The sequence below is a fragment of the Puma concolor genome, chromosome C1, assembly GCF_028749965.1.
Source record: "Puma concolor isolate L17-30 chromosome C1, mPumCon1.1.hap2, whole genome shotgun sequence".
In the NCBI taxonomy this organism is placed as follows: Eukaryota; Metazoa; Chordata; class Mammalia; order Carnivora; family Felidae; genus Puma; species Puma concolor.
In genome coordinates, this window is record NC_141674.1 from 55,806,542 (window position 1) to 55,829,732 (window position 23,191).

Genomic DNA, 23,191 nt, shown 5'->3' on the forward strand with positions numbered 1-23,191 from the left:
GAGCACTTAAAAGGCAAAACTGCTTTTTAGAATTAAATATCCTTGAAAACTTGCATCTATCCAATTTAATATGTTAGCAGAGGAACCATAAATTTTTCTTCTGGTACAAATTTCTTCCAAGACACATTAAATGACAAACAGTGAATATGAGTTAGGAAAGTGCTAATATTAAATGTTTTGGAAAATTTCTTTTTTTTTTTTTTGTTTGCAAAAGCAATGCAAATTTATTGCAATATACAACCTAGGAATAACTGCTGTTTATATTTTAATGAATTTAATGCCAGTTTTTTCTTATGCACATATGTTTTATTACTGAAGTATAATTAACATACAATGATATATTAATTTTAGGAGTGCAGCACTGATTCAATAATTCTGTACAGGATTCAGTGTTCACCACAATAAGTATAGTCACCATCTGTCATCACACAATGTTATTACATTATATACTATATTCCCTATGCTATACTTTTCATCTCCATGACTTATTTTATAACTGGAAGTCTGTACCTCTTAATTCCTTTATCTCTTTCATCCACCCACCTCCCCTCTGGCAACCACCAGTTCTTTGTATTTAAGAGGCTTTGTTTGTTTGTTTATTTGTTTTCTTTTTTATATTCTATATAAGTGAAATCATACGATATCTGTCCTTCCGTGTCATTTTTCTTAATAAGTGGTGTTGTGGTATATTGCTTCATATCGTGATTTTCTTAGTTTACCTTGTTGAGTTAAAAGAAACTATTTAATGGCCACACAATGTATGGATGTGCTATAATACATTTAATCATTTCCCTATTGCAACACTCTCTAGGTTATTTATTTTTTCCATTGTCAATAAACTTCTTAGAATAGGTTTTTATATAAACTCTCCTTATGTATTTAGATTTTATTGGATCTAAGCTTAAGCACATTTTAAGGTGTGTGATGCAAATTGCCAAATTGCTTTTTAATAAATCTTTAATATTAATTGTTTTTTAAAATGATATCTAAGAAAGGACATTCATTTAGTGATTCATGAAATATTCAATTAGCCTCTACCATGCACCAGGCACTTGCTATGTACTAGCAGAATCTCAGTAAAGAAAGGAGACAAAGATCTCTGAATTTTAGAAAAGACAGTCAATAAAAACAATGATAAAAATATAAATTACATAGCACTATAAATATCTTATCTGCTTGTAAGAATCAAACCTCACAACTGAAGTTTGAATTGCTTCACAATCGAAAATATTAAAAGATACAGTTTCTATAATACTTTAGTTAACCAGCTTGTTTGATAATGAGGCTTTTTGGCCAGCCAATTTTTCCCAGTGATTAAAGGTTTACTTATTTATGAAGAAAGACAGCCCAGCCAATAATGATCCCTCCATGCAGAAATTTGCTGTTTTACTCTCTAAATTCCTCATGTGTATATCACTGAATTGATTTATCTCAAAGCAATGTGTTTTCAAAATTATGCCTAGATAGTACTGCAGATCATGCAGTGGATATGGCTTATTCTTCAGACCCCAGCATCCTCCTGTATCACTTTCTTTGGTCTTTAAAAACCTAGTCCAAAAAAACCCCAAATAAACCCATTGAATGTAAGAGTTAAATTATTTATTAGACTTATTCTCTTTTCCTTCCTTAGAGTATTTGGACTTTAATAGAAAAAAAGTCTTATAGTAAAAAAAAAAAAAAAAATCAACCTCAGAATATAATATTAGACTTTACCAAACACACAGGAGAAGTTTCTCTAGATTAGAAACTCATATTTTTCTACCTGGTATACATAATGTATACAAATAATATGAAATACTAATATATAATATATAAATTATATATAATATAGTATAATTTATATTATATATTATAAAATATATGTTATACATAATACATAAGTTATATATAAAATATATAAATATAAATAATATAAATAAATAATAGCTAACATTTATTGGATGTGTTGGGTATGTGGTAAGCATTTTACATATGAATTGTCCTTTACTTATCACTAAAGCCCTATAAAATTATTATTCCAATCATACAGAAGAAGGAAATGAGGCCCAGGGAGATTAAGCAGTTTTGTTAAATGTTATAAAGCTGGGAACAGTAAAGCCAGGGCAGAACACATACTGTAAGTTTCTAGCACTGTAACTCTACCAGTTTCCTTCCTAAGACACCTAAGAGGGCCTTGTGTCAGCCTCCTCTCAGCCACCTAACCAAACCCTCCTCTACACATTAGCTAATAATAAAAGGATGCCAGCAAAAGTTCACTTTTAATGTAATGTTTGTTATGAAAATGCAAATACATGAGAAAGGAGGGACCCACTGATGCTATCAGCTAATTGTATATTGGCCTGAATACAAGATGTGGAAGCAGGTTTGGGTTATGGTAATGAAAATGTAACTATAGGACTCCAGGAACCAAGAGAATAAAGAATAGGATGGGGCAGTCTGAGATGAAGACAAAGTATAGGTGAAAAGGTGTCTCTGTTAAAGACAGGACCACTACAGGGCAGTTCATAATGTGTTTTTCCAGCTGGTCCTGCCTGGTCCAGTAAAGTGTCTGGAAAACAGTGCTTCTTGAGTGGAGTCTGTGGACCATCTGCATTAGAAATGCTTGGGTACTAGTTTAAAATGCAAATTGCTGAGCCTCTAGCCAAGTGAAACTTCTGCAGTAAAGTGTAAGAACCACTGCTCTAGAGGTTAGACACACCCTTTAAGAGGGAGAAGTGTCACGAAAAATGGCATAGGGTGTGGGCAGGAAATGTGGACAGGAAGGGGGAGACCAAATTGCCCAAGCCATTGCCTTAGTAATAGGGGTTTGAGGGGGTCAGAAAAGGGTGGGTACATGAGAATTTCAGGACATTATCTACAGTACTATCTGGACATCTCTGCTTCTTCTTCCTGACCACCGCTTCGCTTCATGAGTTGCTTAGCACCCTAGCCCCACCTTGGCAGCCTAGGATCCCCAGAAGCACAGGATGTAGAATCCTTGTGCCTCTGCCTAGCCCCTGCCCTGCCTCTGGATATGAGGCTTCAGCTGAGGCTCTGAGAACCACTGAGGGCTGCTGAAGTTGAAGCTTCTAGACCACCAACCTGCAAAGTCACTGTAAAAATTCCTGGGGTTTTTAAGCAGTACAGAAAGAGCCCCAAAGGAGAAAAGATCATTTGTGAGTGTAGAAAACCAACACTAAAAATGTGAAAGTCAGTTCCCTAAATTCCATACTACTGATATACAAAAAGGTGAAAAGATGACTGGTAAGCCAGAGTGTTGTTCCACTCTGCTGCAAACCAATCTCTTTGCAATGAAGGAAAGGCATAGGCTCTATAATCCCTTTAATGACAAGTCAGAGGCCTGAGGGAAGGGCAGTCACATTTCATAACGATTAATTAACTTGCTTGAATTGCTACCTGAAGTAGGAAGGTTTCCCAGAGAAATCATATTCTTTTTTTTTGACAATTCTCCAGAGGAAGGCAAGTATGAGCAAGATATTAAATCACATTGTGTTTTGTTCTCACAAAACAGCATTGGTTGTTCCATTACCAATGACTCCTTAAAAATTCTCGTTAACTTTTCAGAATTTTTAGGGACTACAAGAGAAAAAAAGAAAACAAATGTTACATCAATGGAACTAAATATAAGTGATATTAAATAGAACACAGATTAGAAGCTACTACACAGAATTGTACTTTTCAAAAATTCCATTATTTGTATTTAGGGGTTTCTGATTCATTCATACTGAGATGGATTATAAATGTGTACATTCATGATTACTAAACGGGTTTAAACAGACAGTGTTCCCTGAAATACTAATCAGTTTAGACTCTTAATATGGATTTATTTAATCTTCTTCATGTCCTATCCCTAATAAAGAACCAGAGTTCTGTAGAATAAAAAAAAAAATGTATAAGAGCTTTATAATCTCTGAGGTTCACAATATCCACTAATAAAGAATACAGATTATGCTTTTCTATGAGGAAGTAATAACCTTCAGTATTAGTTTCCTATTGCTCTTTAAACAAGTTATTACAAACTTTAGCCAAATACTATGTGGCTTAAAACAATACACATTTATTATTTTTTAATTCTGGAGGTGAAAAATCCAAAATCAGTATCACTGGGGCTAATGTCAAGATATCAGCAAGGCTATGTTCTTTCTGGAGGCTCTAGGAGAGAATTAGTTTCATTGCCTTTTCCAGACTTTAGAGGCCACCTACGTTTGTTGGCTTGTGGCTCCACCTTTCATCTTCAAAGCCAGAAGCATAGCATCTTCCAATCTCTTTCTCTTTGACTCTGACCCTACTGCCTTCTTGTAAGGACTCCTGTGATTTCATTGTACCCATCGCTATGATCTAGGATAATTTCCCCATCTCAAATCCCTTTTGCTATATAAATTAATCTATTCAAAGTTTCCAGGGATTGGGACATGTACACTTTTGGGGGGTAGGGAGGTCACTATTTGTCCTACCACATTTCCTCACCTAGCTACCCCACCACCTATTATTGCAATTTTTACTAGTCATTGTGATTTGGTGCCAGCAAAAGCAGTCAAATAAATTCTCTCAAGCAGAAATATTAGAAAGATAGCTAGAAATCCGTAGGCAAACAGTCACAAGTAGGATACAAGGGAGAGCAGAAGCCAGAACCACAGCCAAAATTGTAGTCCGGAAGACTCTGGTGAGGACCCCATAGCTGGCACTGTGGTCACTAACACTGCCTGTCTTTTGCCCTGCCTGGACTCCCCGTGGTGCTACAGTTACCAGACCTTGCATATAGCTGCTGCTATAAATAATTTCCTGGAACTGAGTAGTGTGCCAGTGGAGAGAGGAAAGCATCTGTTCAGGTAGGTTTAGGTCATCTGCTTATAGCTACTTGCTGGCAATGGGGAGAGGGAATCTTTGTTCCATTGAGGCTTCCACAGTGGGAAGCCTTTCCTGCTTCTTACCTGTTCTAGGATGCCCACAAGGAAATATGTCCTGGTGCTGAGCAAATAAAAAGTGGTAAATGTCTACTAGACTATTTAGACTCAGAAATAGGCACTTGCTATGCTTGGGAGCAAAGTGGTACTTTTGAAAAATCTTAAACTACTGAGTAAGACTCAGAAGCTGCCCATTCCTGCATATAAGGTTTTGTTACACTTTGACATCAGATCCACGGCTCTGTGTATTCTATGTGACTTAGGAAAATTCCCTGAGTTGGCTGCTGCTTTTCACTTTTTCCTCTTCTTCATCTTTTTCTTTAACCATATGATCACCATACATATATTTCTCACTTTCTCCTCCCTCTACATACCAAGTACTTAGAGTTTAGGAATATAAGCATGAAGATAATCCTGTGGATACGTCTAGGCACACCTTCCTATTCTTACTACACAAGGATGACATTGTAACTCATAAAATGATTCATCATTTGACTTGTTTTTCCAGATGTGGTAATGAGTTTGTTCTGACATATCACTTTCCCTGCCCTGGGCTTCTGGTGCCTATTCAATAGGTCTGGCCATCATCTTCTGCTTTGACAACTGACTGGGAATAGTGTCAAATCTTTACCTTTAGCCCAATAATGTTGAATTCCAACCCTAGAACTAAACTGGCCTGGGAAGACAGCACATAAACACCATGGAACATCTAAGATTGTTAGAAGAAGGAGATTAGAAAGAGAGAACACAAAAGGAGATGTTTATGTTAAGAAAAACCATTTGAAAAACATACCCTTGGTCTCTTTTAATAGGTCTCCTCTTGTATCTAGAGCCTACTGAAAAAAAAAAAAAAGTCTATAAACGTCCCTGTGTCAGCTCTGGTCAAAACCTTTAAGATGTAGGCGTTGGGTAGTGTGGCTTTGACACCATGATTGGCAAAGGCAAAAGTAAATAAAGAAGACTTATAAATGTCCATACTTATTCATCGATTACTATTAATCTATTAGTAATTCCACTAATAGAAATCTAGACTTAGTAAATAAGCAGAGATATGGAAAAAAGATTTATGTATAATGATATTTATCCAAAAACTAATTATAATAGTAAGAATTTTGAAACAATCTCAAAGCCCAATAATAGCAATAGCTAATGCTTATTAAGGTTTTAATTAGTGTAAAGCATAGTACCAAGTACTTGATATGAACTATCCCATTAGACCTCAGGGGTGAAGTACTATGTTATTATCCAGTTTTACAAATGAAGAAACTAGTCAGAGAGGGGTTCAGCAACTTACCCAGAGCCATGCAACTCCCGGAGCCAGGATTTGAATTGAGTTTTGTCTGAATCCAAAGACGGTGTTTGAAACCACCAAGCTATACAGTTTCTCAATAGGGGGACGATTGAATACCGTACAAACATGATGAAATATTAAATTGCTATGACAGTTTTGAACAGTTTTTAATAAAATGATGAAATGTTCATGACACAATATTGAAAGAAAAGAAAAAACAAGACACGATATTTAGATCATAAAGAGAATGATCTCCACTAGGGTACAGATATACACAAAAGACTGTTAACAAATATATTAAAAAAGTGATTGCTTCTAGTTTGTGAACAAATATAAAATTGCACTTTCTTCTCCATACTCTTTTATACTTTTCAAGCACCCTACAATTAGCATGCCTTGCTTGTATAATCAAAGAAAATAGCTGGCTTTCAGATGGAAGTTACCATAGGATGGAAGATTCTAGGGTCAGTGCTAAGTGGGTCAGCCCAACCACAGCCCATTGTGGTATGGGATGGAGTCCTACAAGGCCAGGCAGTTCTCATACACTGTGGCCAGCCCCTGGAGGAGCAGTGGCTAGGTCTCAGCATAGGAGCAGCTGTTTGCAGGACCAACTCACCTGCCCCACCCAGAGCCATCCTGCTGCAGAAGTGAGGTTCTTAATTAACGGAGCCAGTGACCAGCACAGACCACATGTCAGGACTGGATGGGAATTTTCACTCTTTGACCTCTATCTAGGTGACTTTGGGCAAGTCATCTATCCTTTTTACTACACCTCTGTGTCCTCATCCATGAAACGAGGACAACAGTATTTTCTAACTGATTTGGTTGTTGTAAGGATTAAATGACAGAAAACATGTAAAGTCTAGTACATTACCTTGAGCATAATCAGTACTCAATGAGTGGTCACTTTAAAAGAATAATAAAACACACTAGGCAGACATAGAGGGAAAAGACTGAGGAGTCAGATTTCATATCATCCCTCAGAAACAGATAAAATACATTATTACTAAAACCCAGAACTTTTGAGATTTGATGCAAATAGTCTAGCATCTGATGGGCCACAGAATGTAGTTATGTGCTTCAAGTTCTTTTCCAAGAATAGGAAACTACATTTTTTTGCTTAAAACTACTCTAAACTCCAATTTTCATTTAAACACACTGTCTTCAGCAAGACTAATTCTAAAGTCCAATACCAGTGTGTATAAGCTATATAAAAACCCTTACCAAATTAGAGATAAAGTGAGTTTCTGAGTATACCCAGGTATGTGTGGTGAGAAAAACAAGCAGAGACAGAATTGTCTCATTATGGACCTAGCACCACAGATATTAAATAATGAAAATATCATGAGATTTTTCTAGCACATTTGGTAATACGCTGATGATTAGAGCTGATAGAAACAATGTTTTTCAGTTATAAAGGTTCTGTGTGTGTGTACATCATTCTGTGTTTGTGAACCCTTTTCTGTGTTAAATGCCTGGAAATTATTTGAAATACTTGAAATACTACTGGCAAAAGGATCAAGGGGATAGGATTAGGGATGGTTATTTTTCTCTCTCTTTTATTCTTCCTCTTAATTTTTTTTTTTTCTCTATTAAGGTTACTGCTCTCATACTGATTAATATTAAGCACAATTTAAAAAGAAATGACCCAGCCACTTGGTGTCAGTATACCATGAAGAATATAGTCTAGTATGGATGGCTTCATTTCAGTCCTGTGCTTAAACATTTTGTCATTGGCTTGCTTTCTTCTCTGACAATCTTATTTATAAATCGTCTCACTTCAGATATTTGATTCCTTGTGAAATTACCCTCTGATAATTATTTTAAATGTCATTTTAAATGACTTTAATCTAATTTAAATGAGTGCATCTGGTTGATTCGCAACTCTGATAACAAAAAGGCCCTAAAGGATGATTGTGTTTATTCTATTAGGGCTAATAAAGCCCTAGTTAGATATAAACATTATTTTTATGTGGTACAAATTAATAACTGAAGTTTCATTGCTAAATAACTACCTGTAGTTTATACAGCAGAATTAAATTAACCTGCATTAAAAGCCAACAGCACCACATATTACTTTTAAATAAAAATGCTACTTTTAAAATAATGTAAGTGAAAACAAAAATAATCTAGCAACATATGCTACAAACCCGTGATCTTGCCAAATTGAAAACTGTGTTACACTTTAAAGTAATATTTTTAGTCTTAAAATTTCAAAATAATGTAGATGCAGAGTCCTGCCTGGGCTCCCTGGGAATGAACATAGCCTACAAAATACTAATTTTGATAAATAAACCTGGCTGGTGACCACTGGGGCATAACCTTTTTCCCTCGGAGTCTGATGGAACCACATACTTGGGAACAAAAGAGATTTAGTGAAGCACTGAGAAACCAGAAAGAATTTCTGATTTGTTACAATTCACTGTTGCAACATTTTCCTCTTGCTATAGAGAAGACAGAATAAAAACACAGAAAAGTACTTTTGGCTCTTCTGATGTTTTCACCTTCTAGAATTCACTACCCATTGTTCTTAGAAAACTACTGAGCCTGTACCTGCACCCAGATTGACCTTTTTCAAAAATTTCCAAAGACCATAGGAACCTTTTTATTGAAACTCCATGATATTTTTTCTCAAAGAGAGTTGTCTGGGCCACATAGCTTGTTATACAAGCCTGTGATATCACAGTGGCAGTTAAGCCTGCCTCAAGTTGTGATTTCTCCCAGGCCCCACAAGTAATTCCTCAAAAGGAAGAATTTGAACACTGAAATCAGAATAATTGAATACATAGGGCTTGAGGCACCCTTGGGAATCCAGGGCTTAGAACCATTTTCAGGAATGTCTTCTGTCAGTTAGCAGAATAGTGTCCTTGAAGTCACCTCTGGCAGCTTTTAATTGTCAGGAGAAAGGAGCCGGGTAAGAAAGCTCCAGGACTCCTTTGAGTCCAGACTGAAAGCAGGTTAGCTGCCAAGGCTGTTCACCACACCCTGGTCAGAAGCTCTCATTAGCCGTGACCTGACAGTCTTTATGACTAGACAGAGCTGGCCAGGATCTTTGCCAGTGGGAAAGGAGCAGAGGGAAGTCATTAATAGCATTCCACCCCTGTGTTATAACCTCAAAGTGTCTGCTAATCAAAAATGAGCTTCTTATATGGAGCCAAGATAGTGTTCACCAACAGCATCTCAAAGATTGTGCAAAGGCAAAAGTGACACATCTTGGAGGCTCTTAAGGAAACTTAAAATTTATTGCATCATCTTTGGAAGGAATCAAGGAGAGACCAGTTATTGTGTTTTGTGTTTTTTTTGTCAGTGAATTAAATAAAGCTCCTTGGTATTTTTTGCCTAGAAGCCTCATGAAATTAGAGGATATACCTCAAGGTTTTATAAACTAAAGTTAGTTTTCATTGTCCTTTCAGTGTTTAGGATTTGACCAATTAAATTAAAAGGAGGGAAAAAGACACACATACTGAAAAGCCTTTGTTTTTATTCCACTTACAAGCCTATTAAAGTTTACTTTAATCATCTCCAAACAAGTGAAAATGGGTAATTCAGAAACTGAATAACCTGAATGCAAATGTAAGAAGTTCACTCTGTTTTCTTTTTGTTTAAGTCCCCCAGGTCACACTGAAATCATTCCAACATGATACTCAGAATTCTGGGCTTCTAATTACTTCCATCTTTAAAGGACACGTTACTGCTGGTAAGAAAATACTACTTAGGTTTTTTGAGTAGTCTTTACCAATCATTCATTTGAACCCTTCAACTGAAAAATCATGTGCCAGGCATAAATTTCTTGAGAATAAGACATCACATGAGCTTTCTGTATGGAAATTATTAATAAAGATCCACGTAAAACTGAATTTAAGCAACGGTTTAGGTGGACTTTGCCAGCTTCTGCTATGGTTTGGATACATTTTCATTTCAATAGGTGCTAGGGCTCAAGACCCCAAAACTCCTAAAAAAAAACAACAACAACAACGTAATTTGAGTGTCTACCATGTGGTAGTTGGTTGTATACATTTGTTCAGTTTTCAAAACAACCAGGTAAGGTAAGTGTTATGTATCTATTTTATAGATGGGAAAACTGGAACTCAGAGAGGCTGAGGAACTTGTCCAGGTTCACAATAAGTGACAGATCAAAATTCAAATCCTGTTTTTCAAATCCTGAAGCCTGTACTCTTTCTTTTGTACAAACTAGCTCCTGTTTTGTTAGTGTGATTCAATATTTTCCATTGATGAGCTTACCTAAATGTTGTAGGCATTAAAAAATTATGCCATCAGGTATGTGTAATGGACAAATATAACTCTAAATGGAAATTTCAAATTTAAAAACTTTAGGCATAACTATTTCACCACTGACCACTGGTAGACCACTTATCTCCCTGCATAGAAATCTGGCAGGAATAAGGGCACCTGGGTGGCTCAGTCAGTTGAGCATCTGACTTTGGCTCAGGTCATGATCTCACGGTTGGTGGGTTTGAGCCCCGTGTCGGACTCTGTGCTGACAGCTCAGAGCCTGGAGCCTGCTTTGGACTCCGTGTCTCCCTCCCTCTCTGCCCCTCCCCTGCTCACTCTGTCTCTCAACAAATAAATAAATATTTTTTAAAAATTAAAAAAAAAAGAAATCTGGCAGGTATAGTACCAGAATTTTTGCAGGTTACATTGACAGTCTTTGGACTTCCATTCATTTGTTTCACAAATATTCATTAAGTAACTACTGTGTGCCAGGCACTGTACTGGATGGGAAATCAGCAGTGAAAAAAAATGAACAAAGCCCCTGTCTTCATGGAGCTTCCATTTTAGACAGTTGAGGAGAAAAACAAAGAGGAAAACAACAACAAGAAAAGAGTCAGGTGGCAGTTAAGTCTTATAAAGAAACATGAAGCAAGGTGAGGCCACTCTGAATTTAAACATGCAAATCAATGAGCCAAGTGTTTTGGCTCAGTACATATCCTTAATTACAGATGCCTCCCCAGGCCTGCCCCTTGATAGTTCTGTGGGAACTGGGGAGGTCAGGAGCTCATGGCGGCCCTATTAAGATAGGTGTTATAGTCTCTATTTTCCAGAAGAAGAAATTTGAGTTTCAGCAGGCTCATAATTATGCCCTGAGGTTACAGGGCTGGTAAGGGCAGAGTCCAATTTGAACCCAGGTATCTCCAGTTGTCTCTTGATCACTCTGCTCTATCCTTAGACCCCTATGCCTGGCTGCCTGGCCCCATGTTATTAGGGGATTCTCTAGTCTTTCCCAGGCACTAACCCCCAACGGTATGTGGCACCCACTACCTCCCATTAGTTGTGTGAAATCTTCAGCAATAGAATTCTAGTCCTAGGAAAACATTAATACCATATCCCCCTAGCTCTGGAGCAAGCTAAACTACACTGGCCCAACCCCTGAACACCAGTTGGTTTAAGGACAGGGGCCAGACAGCCTGGAGACCCCTAAGCGTATGGCAGGTGCAGCTGGAAAATAACGAGGGCAGGGCCAGTGAAGTGTCTGCCACATGGTAAGTATCTGATAAATATTTGCCAAATGGAGTGAGGAAGTGGGGAAGGAGAGTGGAAAGGAGGCCAAAAACCCATCATCACTCAGAACAAACTCCACTGTGGCAGACAAGTCTCAATTATAGTCTGTATTTGAAAATTGAAAATAGGATTTTTTTTTTCATGTACTAGGGAGAAAATGTGATGAGCCTAGTAGGTAACATGTGTTGAATATATCATATTAATTATTTAAGGATTTTGGGTGATTAATTAAGCTTCAAAATGTAAGGAAAGCATTGCTTTTAAAATAAAATATGAGTGCAAGATATATATCAATTTGCATTTCTTATATATTGTTTTAGGTTGTTTCTGTTTCTCAGCAGAAAAAAACTCATGAACAATAAATTTTGAAGAATGGTGACAAGTTGCACATTAACTTCTTTCTTGCTCAAAATTTTAAAAAGAAAACCCAAAAAACCTCAGCTGTGATTGTGGCTACCTTTAGACTCTGTTACCAGCAACTGGGAATTCTTACTTGTGTCAGACAAAACAAATGAGATTCATCATTAAACCCTTTTATATAAAATATGCATGCACAAGCTCAGAAAAATATCTAATGCTGACCACAATTGCCAGAGATGCACTTCTAGAAACCCATTGGTACCAGATACATGCAGCCCAATTTTCTCAAATAAAAGATATTGTGCAGTTTGGAAGGGCTGTCACTGTACACACAGCCTAAGGGAAAGGTTAATTTTGTTCTCCCCTTCCTTTTTGTCCTTTGAGATCAATGACTTTTGCTTGGCACAGAGAGAACAATGATTCAGACATCCCATGGACACTAATGCTTAGCTAAAATTATTTTTCTCTCCTTTCAGACAACAGGCAACAAGACATTGGATTTTTATTGGGAATGATCTTCTTTGCTGTCATATTGTCGATTCTTTCTTTGATTGGGATATTTAACAGATCTCTCCGAACTGGGTATGTTTTCGTAGAATTTCTGTTTTCTAATTTATACCAAACCTAGTCAATTAAGTTATTTACTAGGAAAACCCATCAACATTTTTAATCAGAGAAAGACAAAAATAAAATGAGCAGTGTTTAATGATTACCGACCCATGCCAAACTCTTTACACATGTCATTGATTTAATCCTCACAATGACCCTGCTGGAAACCCGAAGGTCTATTTTACAGATCATTTCCTTTAGGCTTCCAGAGGTTACGTGGTCAGCCCAAGGTCACTGAGCACTAACCCAGGAGCCCAGAACTGGCTGATATCACAAGTCATGTTTTCTCCTTCACTACACAGCCTGCTCACAGTGCCCTCAAGTTTATCTACAGTGCCTGGATTCTTTTTTTCTTTCTTCCTTTTTTTTTTTTCAAATGTTTATTTTGAGAGAAAGAGAGAGAGGGAGAGGGAGAGAGAGAGAGGGAGAGCATGAGTGGGGGAGGAGAAGAGAGAGAGGGAGAGAGAGTCCCCAGCAGGCCCTGCCCTGCCAGTGCACAGCCCAACACAGGGTTCAATCCCAGACACCGTGAGACCATGACCTGAGACTTAACCAAGAGTCAGACACTCAACTGGCTGAGCCACCTAGGCACCCCTGCTTTGCCATATTTAACGTGCGTACAGTTTTACTTCAGGGTGGCTCTCCCACTTACCTTGAATCTAGTGTGAGTGTTTCAAAATGTTCTGCCTCATTAGAGAAAAGCAGAGCAATAGAGAGAGGAGGAAAATCTGAAAAGACATTGAAGCAACTTCCCACTTAACTTTCTAAAGTAAGAGATGGAAATCTGCATCAGGAAGTTTAATCTTTATTATGCATTCCCCTCCCATTCCAGTTGATTTCCTCATCTCCTATGTGATTGCCTGAATCAATCCTAAAGTAAAATGCTTCTTCTAATGTGTGATATTTGTTTCCTAGAATTAAAAGAAGAATCTTATTGCTAATACCAAAGTGGCTTCATGAAGATATTCCTAATATAGAAAACAGTAGTATCGTAAAAATGCTACAGGTAACCAAACACCATCAAATAAAAACTAAGTGGCGGCTAAGACCAAAAGAGTAATCCATCAATTAGAGTAGAATTTCTGTTCAAATAAATAAATGTGTGTACATTTTAGCATAATTGTATAAACACATGTCAAAACAGAATTATACATATTTCAAATTATACTTAAGAGAGATAAGGGAATAAAGTTAAGGGAAGGAAAGAGAGAAGGAAGAAAGAAACAATGCTATTCAAAAGAGAAAAGTAAAGAGGAAGCCTGTGGGCCAAGTGTCAGTCACGTGATGGCCAAAAGCTGATGGCTGACTTCAGTGACAGGAGGAGTGCAGAAAAACTCAACAAAATGAGGCTTAAAGACACAAAGGGGCTTCTGTTTTACATGAGCCTGGAGAAGCAGGTGAGATCTGCTTTACTGCTGAAGCTCAATGGATTTGAGAAAATAAATGTGAGAGGAAAATAAATATGATGGTCTCCCAGGGGCAAGGCCAAGTTTCCATCTCAAAAAGAATAGAAGGGTGTGCTGGGAAGACCCTGAGGTAATAGGGGACTATGCTAATTATGGAGGAGCTGCTGATTCTGGAGAAGGGGAAAGGTTCTGCTATATGTGCTCCTTCTATTTTTTGGCATCCCGGTTTCATCATTAAGGGGCTCCAAACCCAGTAAATGGGACAGACACATCATCCAAGCACGGCCTTGCAGTGATATAAGTACAATGACAGAAATGAAACGAAACATGATGGGGGTATAGAGGAAGCATACGAAAGATGAGAAGGAGTCACTTAGGAGAAACAAAAAACATTCAAAATAGAGAGGGCAGCATGAGCAAAAGCACAGAGGTGAGAAACACATGTTTCAATGAAGTGTTGCTTTATTGAAAGGCTTGATGTGAGGAGTGGGTGGTATACTGCAGGAATGGTGAGTAGGATCAGATCATAGAACTCAGACTTCATTCTGTTGACAAGGATGCTCAAACTTGTTTAAAAAATTTAATTTTAGCTTAGAAACCTTTTGTTCAAAAGATGTGAGGAAAACAAGAATTTATAAAACAAATAAAAGTGGCTTTGTTTGGAGCTCTGATGAGCCCATTAATCAACTCCTTACCCAACCCCAGAGATGTCCTTAAGATAGTAGTTCTCAGCCTTGGTGGCATATTGGAATCCTGATGTCTGGGCCACATTCCAAGATCTCTTGGGGAGGGAGGGCATGGGGAGACCCAGGCATCAGTATTGTCGAAAGCTTCCACAGTGATTCCACTATGCATCTGAGGTTGAGAACACTGTTAGGGATTGAAAACTACTGCTAAAGACAATGAGGAATCACTAAGAGCTTTTCCACTGGAATAGACAAGGTCCTAGGAGAGAGGCAGAGGAGGAGGGTCAGAGAATGAGCATCATGTGGTGTGAGCAAAGTGTCAAGAAGCAAGGAACCATGGGTCTGACTACTTTTTAGAGGATATATAACAAAAAGTGAAATGAGTCCATGGAATTTGACAAGAGGGAGGTCACTGGTGAGTTGAGAAGTGATTAGTAAGTGAGGAAGTGGAGGCTGAGATGAAGACATTCTTCTAAAGGGAAGTAGAGAAAGGGGCTATGCTGACATATGGTCAGCTCTCACATCTCGTACAATGAATGAACAACAGTAGCCTCAGAGGGACATGAGTCAGAAGTGTGTTTATACTAAATTAGTTAGGCTTAAGAGGGACTACTACAGAGAAAGAGGGAATATTGATCCAACAAGACTATAAAGAAGAGGGGAGGGGATGTTCTAAAGGGATGAGGTGAAAAGGTTCACTTTGGGCTGAAGGAGGGATTCCTGTGTCTGTATACTTGAAGGAGAGAAAGGGTTTGCATGTGGCTGAGTTTGAAGGCTATAGTGTTACCTACTAATAGTGAAGGGGTGATTTAGAACAACTAAACCCACACATATAATGAGGTACATAGTACAAGTCACTGAAGGACAAGCATATATCCACCAAACTACAGACAATAAATACTATAATCTTAATATTCTTTCCACCTGGTAGTTCTATCTTGTTCCCCCACTAATTATTATCCTAGGGAATTAGGGATTTTCTGTGACTCAGAGAACTGTCCTTGACCTTGTTGTGGTCAGATCCTCTTCTTCCTTTATCGTCCTCACTCTGGAATGGTCTTCCACACTGTTGCTCCTCTGTGTCCTTCACTGTGGTCTGACTCCCACCCATTTCACTCAGTTGCTAGCCTGAAGTGCAGAAAATGCCTCCTTCTTTGGAACACAGCTACCTTGTATTCTTCATTTCTTATAGCATGTCTAGTTTCTTTGACTTCATCTGACTTTTGACTACATATTTGCCCTTTCCAACCCAAACCTGGTAAGCTCCCTAAGGAGGTTGAGCCTGAAGAAAATTTGAATGACACTTCATGCTGCTTTGTTCAAGGTCTTCCTTTTTGCCAAACTTCCTGCCCATTCTGGGCTCCTGGTATTAGAAGCAAACCTTCAGATGAAGTTTTGTTTTCTGCCGAAAGACTAAAAGGTGGTATTTTGGTCAGCTCAGACTACTATAACAGAATAACATAGACTGGGTGGCTTAAACAACAGACATTTATTTCTTGCAGTCCTGGAGGCTGGTTAAGTCCAAGATTAGGATACTAGCAGGTTGAGTTCCTGGTGAGAGCTCCCTTACAGATGGCCAGCATCTTGCTGTATCCTCTCATGGCAGAAGGAGAGATCACAGTCTCATGTATCTTCTTATAAGGGCACTAATTATATTCACGAGAGTTCCACCCTCATGACCTAATTACCTGCCAAAGGTCTCACCTCTTAATATCATCACACTGGAGATTAGGGCTTCAACATATGAATTTTGGAGGGACACAAACATTTCAGTCCATAGCAACTGGCTATAATTTTATAATTTTATAACTGGCTATATTTTTTGCATGGGAGTTATTTGCCTTGGGAAGTCAGCCATCAGCTGCAAGGCCTCAAGTCATTTTCTTACCCAGAAGAGTCATCAGGCTTTTATATCTTCCTTCTTCACTGATCCACCTGTTCATGTCTGAATTGTATAGCTTTATACAATTATACCCCTTTATAACCCCAGCACAAAATATTTATTACTACTTTATTCAAAAATCAGAAACAAAACAGGATTCTTCTACCTTCCTTTCTTTTATTTAAGCAATGAGATATTTTCTTGTAGTAAGGCTCCATGATATTAAGAAATATTCCAACACATTAAACTTCCAAAGTTTAAAAGGCACTGAAGGGGCGCCTGGGTGGCGCAGTCGGTTAAGCGTCCGACTTCAGCCAGGTCACGATCTCGCGGTCCGTGAGTTCGAGCCCCGCGTCGGGCTCTGGGCTGATGGCTCGGAGCCTGGAGCCTGTTTCCGATTCTGTGTCTCCCTCTCTCTCTGCCCCTCCCCCGTTCATGCTCTGTCTCTCTCTGTCCCAAAAATAAATAAACGTTGAAAAAAAAAATTTAAAAAAAAAGAAAAATAAAAAAAATAAAAGGCACTGAAATAATATGCAAGACACATCATTCTCTTTAAAAATTTTAAGACAAGACATGTGCTTAAAACAGCAATTATCTCTATTATTCCTTTCCTTCAGTCTCCTCATGGGAGAATTTAATAAAGATCTGGAATTGAGGAGGATAACAAAAGGAGGAAATTGTATGGGAAGAGAAACAATATCAGAAGAGGGAGGGGAAAAGCAAAGCCAAGGGAAAGGAGAATTCCAGTTCTTATTTAATTACCCAGTTAGCCCCTTTAAACGTCTTTTGTAAAATTAAACAAAAAAATCTTTCTTCCTAGGAAAAAAGTGAATTTACAGATAATAATTCCAGCGAACAGGTCCTATATGTTGATCCAGTGGTTACAGAGATAGAAATCTTTCTCCCAGAAGAACACAAACCAACAGACTATAAGATGGAAAAGAATACAGAATCCCTGGAGACCAGAGACGGCCTGCAAAAGTCACTACTCACCAACACTACAGTTGTATATATTCCTGGCCTCAGCCCTGGGTATAAACCCCAGATTTCAACTTTTCTCACTGGGGCAAACCATCTCAGCAAAAATGATGAAACAGCTTCCTCAACTTTCAAACCACCAGCTGATTCTGTAGACCTGGGGAAAAATGCCATGTTTAAGAAATATCCTAATTTTGCTTTCCCTGTCTCAAGTATGAATTCACTAAGCAACACACTCTTTCTTGAAGACTTAAGCCTCATTCTGAATCAAGGAGAATGCAGTCCTCTGGACATGCAAAACTCAGTAGAGGGAGAAACTACCATGCTTTTGGAAAATGTTTCACCTAATGAAACTATTCCAGAACAGACTCTGTTGCCTGATGAATTCATCTCCTGTTTGGGGATCATGAATGAGGAGTTGCCATCCATTAATTCTTATTTTCCACAAAATATTTTGGAAAACCACTTCAATACCATTTCACTCTTGGAAAAGTAGAGCTGCATAGTCAAAGCTAATATGGGGAAGCTGTCTTGCAATCTAAAGTTGGATCTCCTCAATATAAATTTAATTCTGCCCTATTTTTCAAAATTAGAGAATTAAGATCCAAAGATGGAACATACTTCATACTCACAAAAGAAGCACCAATATTAGGTACACCTTCAAAAAGTATCAACTAAATCCTTTTTATTTTCCTCATTGCAAGGCACAGAACGGATCTCTCCATTACAAGAAGGTTAAATAATAGAAGATATCTGGCAGTGAAATAAATGTTGAAAATACTTCTTAAAAATTGAGATGTTAATGTTTGTTTGCAAGGGAGAAGAAAGTTTAATTTTCATTTTATGGCTTAAAATTTTCTTGAGTAGATAAAAACATAGTCCCCAACAACAAGATAGAAACAAGAATAGAAACAGAGAAGAAATTAATTAGCATGTTTGTTGTATTGTTTCTACTACTTTCCATTCAGGTAGTAGGGATTTGATCTTTCCTTATTTTGATTTTGGACTAATCAGGTTATAAAACAATGAAGTGAGGACATCATGAAACTGCTGTCTTCATTCAAGTTAAGAGTGATGCATTATTGTCCTGTGGTGTAGTTGGTATATTAATTACACTCTGATACAACTGAAGTAGCAGATGTAATATCAGCAAGGTGTAATTATTTCTTTTCTGATCAACTATGCATTAGATGATGTTGAAATTTGGGGATTCAGAGCAAACGGTCAAGAAAGAATTCTGAGACATCTTTGGTGCAAAAAGGTGGTTTTATTAAAGCACAGGGACAGGACCTGTGGGCAGAAAGAGCTGCACTGCAGTTGTGACGGGTGACTGATTGTATACCTTCAAGTTGGGAGGGGAATAGGGATAGGGTAAGTCTCTAAGGAATTTTGGAAGCAAGGTTTCCAGACCTTGAGGGAGCTAGCTCTTGTTGGGAAAATGTCATTTATTACTGTCTAGTAAAATCTCGGTCATGAGACCCTTCAGATATATATTAGTGGGCCATATGCCTGGAGGATGACTGCTAATGTATATCTGGGGGGGTGGAGATAAAGGAAGTTTCCAAAGGAATTTCTGTATGTTTGAAGTAAACTCATAGGATCCTGGAAGTCGGGATAACGTTAAGCTAAGATTGCCTTTTGCCCTTAGCAAAATATTAACATCTAGGCTGTTGAGTTCCTAGAGGAAGGTCACTCTGCCTATCTCAAGGACTTGTCAATGGGCTGTGTTATAAGAAAATTTAACTATTTTCTTTTGCCTTTGTTCCCCACATAATTAGATATATGTCAGAAAAATATTGTTAAAACAGATATTTGACCAAATCTGGGATGGCAATATTTGCCAAACATGCCATTGTCCCATATCCGTATCTCCTGCAGACATCCTAACTGAGCACCACACACCTTTCTGCTAAGCCCTAAGGTGACCTCAGAATCCTCTCAATACAGTGCTTCTGATGGCTACACTCAATAAGGTATGGGACTAGAGATGACCTTTATCTGACAACCAGGTCAATACTGAAAGATAGGTGATCTTAAAATATGAGATGTGTGTTTTCAGCTGAGAGATGGTACTCAGCAGACTTCTCTATTCTGATTAATTTTTATGATCCAGGGAAAAAATTTTCTAATGAGCAGAATACTTTGAAAATAGGGTAGATTACCCACTGAATTTCTCTTTTCTAATCAGTTTCAACAGTAATATTTTATTATTCAGATTAGTTTATTACAACAAATTTGAGCAGTTAATCAAAAAAGGACCTACTGTGTGTTTAGCACATGGACAACCTATTTCATTTTCTTTTAGCTTTTTTTCTTTTCAAAATAAAAAAACAAACAAACCTAAAAGCAGTTTTATTGTGGTTATGCGCCCCCATGAGGAAGATGACCACATACCCTGGTTTATTCTGATTCATGGTCTGTTGCCCCAGTGCTAATTATGACCAGTGTACCCTTTCACTCTTAGAAGCATCCCATTTGGATGATAAATCATATGGCCATTCTATCTATGAAAACTATTTAATATCCAGCATATAAGCAATTTGTCACAATTCACTTCTTTTTTTGCATTGACAATCTTGCTTATTTTATTCAGTATCATTTATTAAAGCCATTTTGCTCCAAAATGGAACATTACTATTCACACTGTAAAAAACCTATCCCTTGCTACGAATTTATTTTCTGTTTATCCTAAAATATGTATATATTTGTTGTACTTTACATATTCTGAAAGGAGCATGTTTTAAACCACTAATGAAATGCTAATATTAAATTTCTTGACTTGTAACTGACCATATGCCTTTCCTTTATTCTTCTTTGAAGGGAGAATATAATGAAGAAAAAAGGCAGGTAGTATTTGGGATAGAGATAACAAAAGACTGAGACAAATCCCTGATGTTTATCAATATGATAAAGACATCTGTTAACATATGATGAGTATTTTCATAGTGTATTTCAGTATAATTGTAATTGGTCTCACATCAAAAAAGCTTTTGTCAAGCTGAAAGGATTGCAGCATTATTTGATCTGTGTATGCTTCCATTTCAGTGTCTCCTTTAGAACTTCTTGTCCCCTGGAGTGTGAAGGAGCCTGTTTTCTCTTTCCAGGGTGTCTTTTCCACACCCACATCACTATTCAGCACAGAGAAGATACTTCTAGTTCCATCTTTGCCTGAAGATACTTCTAGTTCCATCTTTGCCTTTAGTCATTGTTGGTCCCAATAGACTAAAAACTGAGGCTATACCTATGATGGAGGCAATGTGTCTGCCACTGCCCCAACTCAAGGAAAATTTTAATGGTTTTATCATAATGCAACCTTGGTAAGTGAGCAAGGGTTTTCTTCCAATGGTGCTTTTATTCAACAAGTATTTACTAAAGTATCGAATGCCCCTACAATGTGCAGGGCACTTTGACCAATACAGACGTTAACAAAACAAGCCAAGTCCCTGCATCCTTGGGACTTATATTCTAGGGGGAAAAAAACCAGACAATATATGCCCTTTGAGGATCTTACATTTTGGGGGAAGAGGATGACAGTAGGGCTGGAGTCTTGGTCTCTTGTACAAGTTGCCCCTAACCCAAAGCCCCACCACCTCCCCTTTCTTAGCCAGAATCTTCTGTAGATTTTGGGGGGCAAGTGTACCTTTTTATCTTTCCATCTAGCCCTTGGGCTTATTATCAACTTTCTTTCTCTGAGTCTACAATGTTAAGTTGTTGCTTCCTAAATGGAGATGCCATGCTTATTAGTATGGGTTAAGGAGGAGGAAGAAGAGAGAAACAGGCAGAAAAAGTCCCTCAAGATACCATTGGAAGGGAAGAAGGGGAGAGAAATACAAAATAAAGCAGATTAATCCTCAGTGATGCTGAAGCAAGATGGAACACCAGTTCCAGACAAAACTAAATCTGATTAAGGGACATCCAGTTTCCCCTGTTCTCATATCCTCCTCACACCCTACCTCCCTTTTCTTTTCTATTTCTTTTGATATTTATTTATATTTGAGAGAGAGACAGAGAGACAGACAGAGAATGACCAGGGGAGAGGCAGAGAGAGAGAGGGAGACACTGAATCTAAAGCAGGCTCCAGGCTCCGAGCTGTCAGCACAGAGCCCAACTCGGGGCTCAAATCCACGAGCTGTAAGAGCATGACCCGAGGTGAAACTGGACACTTAACTGATTGAACCACCCAGGTGTCCTACCTACCTCCCTTTTCTTATACAGAAACAATAAAGGGGGGGGGGGTTACAGATGAAGTATAGTTTGGGGGTGTTTTCTTGGTTTATGTGTGTATGTGTGTTTTATCATTTTTTTTTTAAATTAGGAATTTGTCTTTACCAGAGTTAGATATAAAATTGATGATATAAAAAGGTTTATGAGTTTTAGCATGTGGTTCTCATATAGTGTGGGTTGCTGTTTGCCCTCCTGGTTCCATCAGAGGGTTTTCCCACCTTTTTTTCTTTTCTTATATTTCAAGCCATCCTCCCTTTGACACAGAGACAGCACATGACTTTGGCATAGAGCAGAGGTTTTCAAAAATACACTTTAGCAACTGATCCCCTTTCTCCAGATGAAATCTGTTGCAGAAGCCCAAAATATAAAATAGGTGAAAGCAAATCTCCTAAAACAGAAGATGAAGATCATTCCTGCACCCCCTGCCCCTGAATCTCCTCTGCAGCAGCCTATGCATGTGGGATGAAAATCTGAGGCGACATTGTCTCTTCCAGACCTGGCGACCGGGTCCTGGCCCTCCTTGAGAAGCTTGTATCTTGGGATTGTGCCAAACCCTCCAACTCCGGCCACATGACTGCCAACCCTGGTGAAGGGAACCAGAACTCCCTCAAACCTCCCTACTTCCTCAACAGCTGCAGTAAAAAGGAGCTCTCTCAGAGATTCTAATAGAGGCAGTACCATATGTAATATTAACTTGGTTCTCTCCAATTACTTCATCATAAATGTTTGGGTTTTGTTCAAGTGTATGCTTTTTTTGTGATCACTAAGAATAAAATATTGTGTTGTGACATAATGAGATTTTATAAACCCAAAGATTGTCAAATTGTGTTGTGGTTTACCTCTTTACAAAGTAATTGCACCAACGACAGGAGGTGATGTTTTACTGCGTAATGTTATCCACTTGGTAGACACTATTGATTTAAAATAAAAGAAGTGATTAAAAACAATTTATGAATTTCTCTTGGGTAAAAGCATGAAACCAATATAAAATAATTGGATTCTGATTGTGTACCACGTTCTTAGAAGCTACAGATAAGGCAATATTACAAGAAACTCCAACAAAGGTTTGATAGAATGTTATTATGTCTCTTTCCCACTGCTAAAATTAGCACCACTAAATCCCAATTAATGTTTCATGTTAAAACTCCTTAGGCATTTTGCTAATTTTACTTTTCAACTTAATTTAGGATAAATTCTCTACATTATATCCAGAATTTCCATCAATTTTGTAAAGACACATTTCCCTTATGCTTATGTGCAGGAAAACAACTTATTATCAAATTCTCATAAGTAGCATTTAGCAACAAATTAAGAACTTATTCTTAAGTGGT

At 37.9% G+C, this 23,191-nt stretch overlaps 1 protein-coding gene across 1 annotated transcript in view; it reads left to right on the top strand.

Annotated features, from left to right (window-relative positions):
- The window catches only part of IL23R (interleukin 23 receptor), a 56,431-nt gene extending 33,937 nt beyond the window's left edge, over positions 1-22,494 (top strand). Inside the window, exons 7-10 of the mRNA XM_025935196.2 lie at positions 9,803-9,892; positions 12,552-12,657; positions 13,600-13,690; positions 17,479-22,494. Coding sequence (XP_025790981.2) covers positions 9,803-9,892; positions 12,552-12,657; positions 13,600-13,690; positions 17,479-18,132 — 941 coding nt within the window. The 3' untranslated portion in view covers positions 18,133-22,494. The remainder of the gene's footprint in view (positions 1-9,802; positions 9,893-12,551; positions 12,658-13,599; positions 13,691-17,478) is intronic.
- The last annotated feature ends 697 nt before the right edge of the window (positions 22,495-23,191 follow it).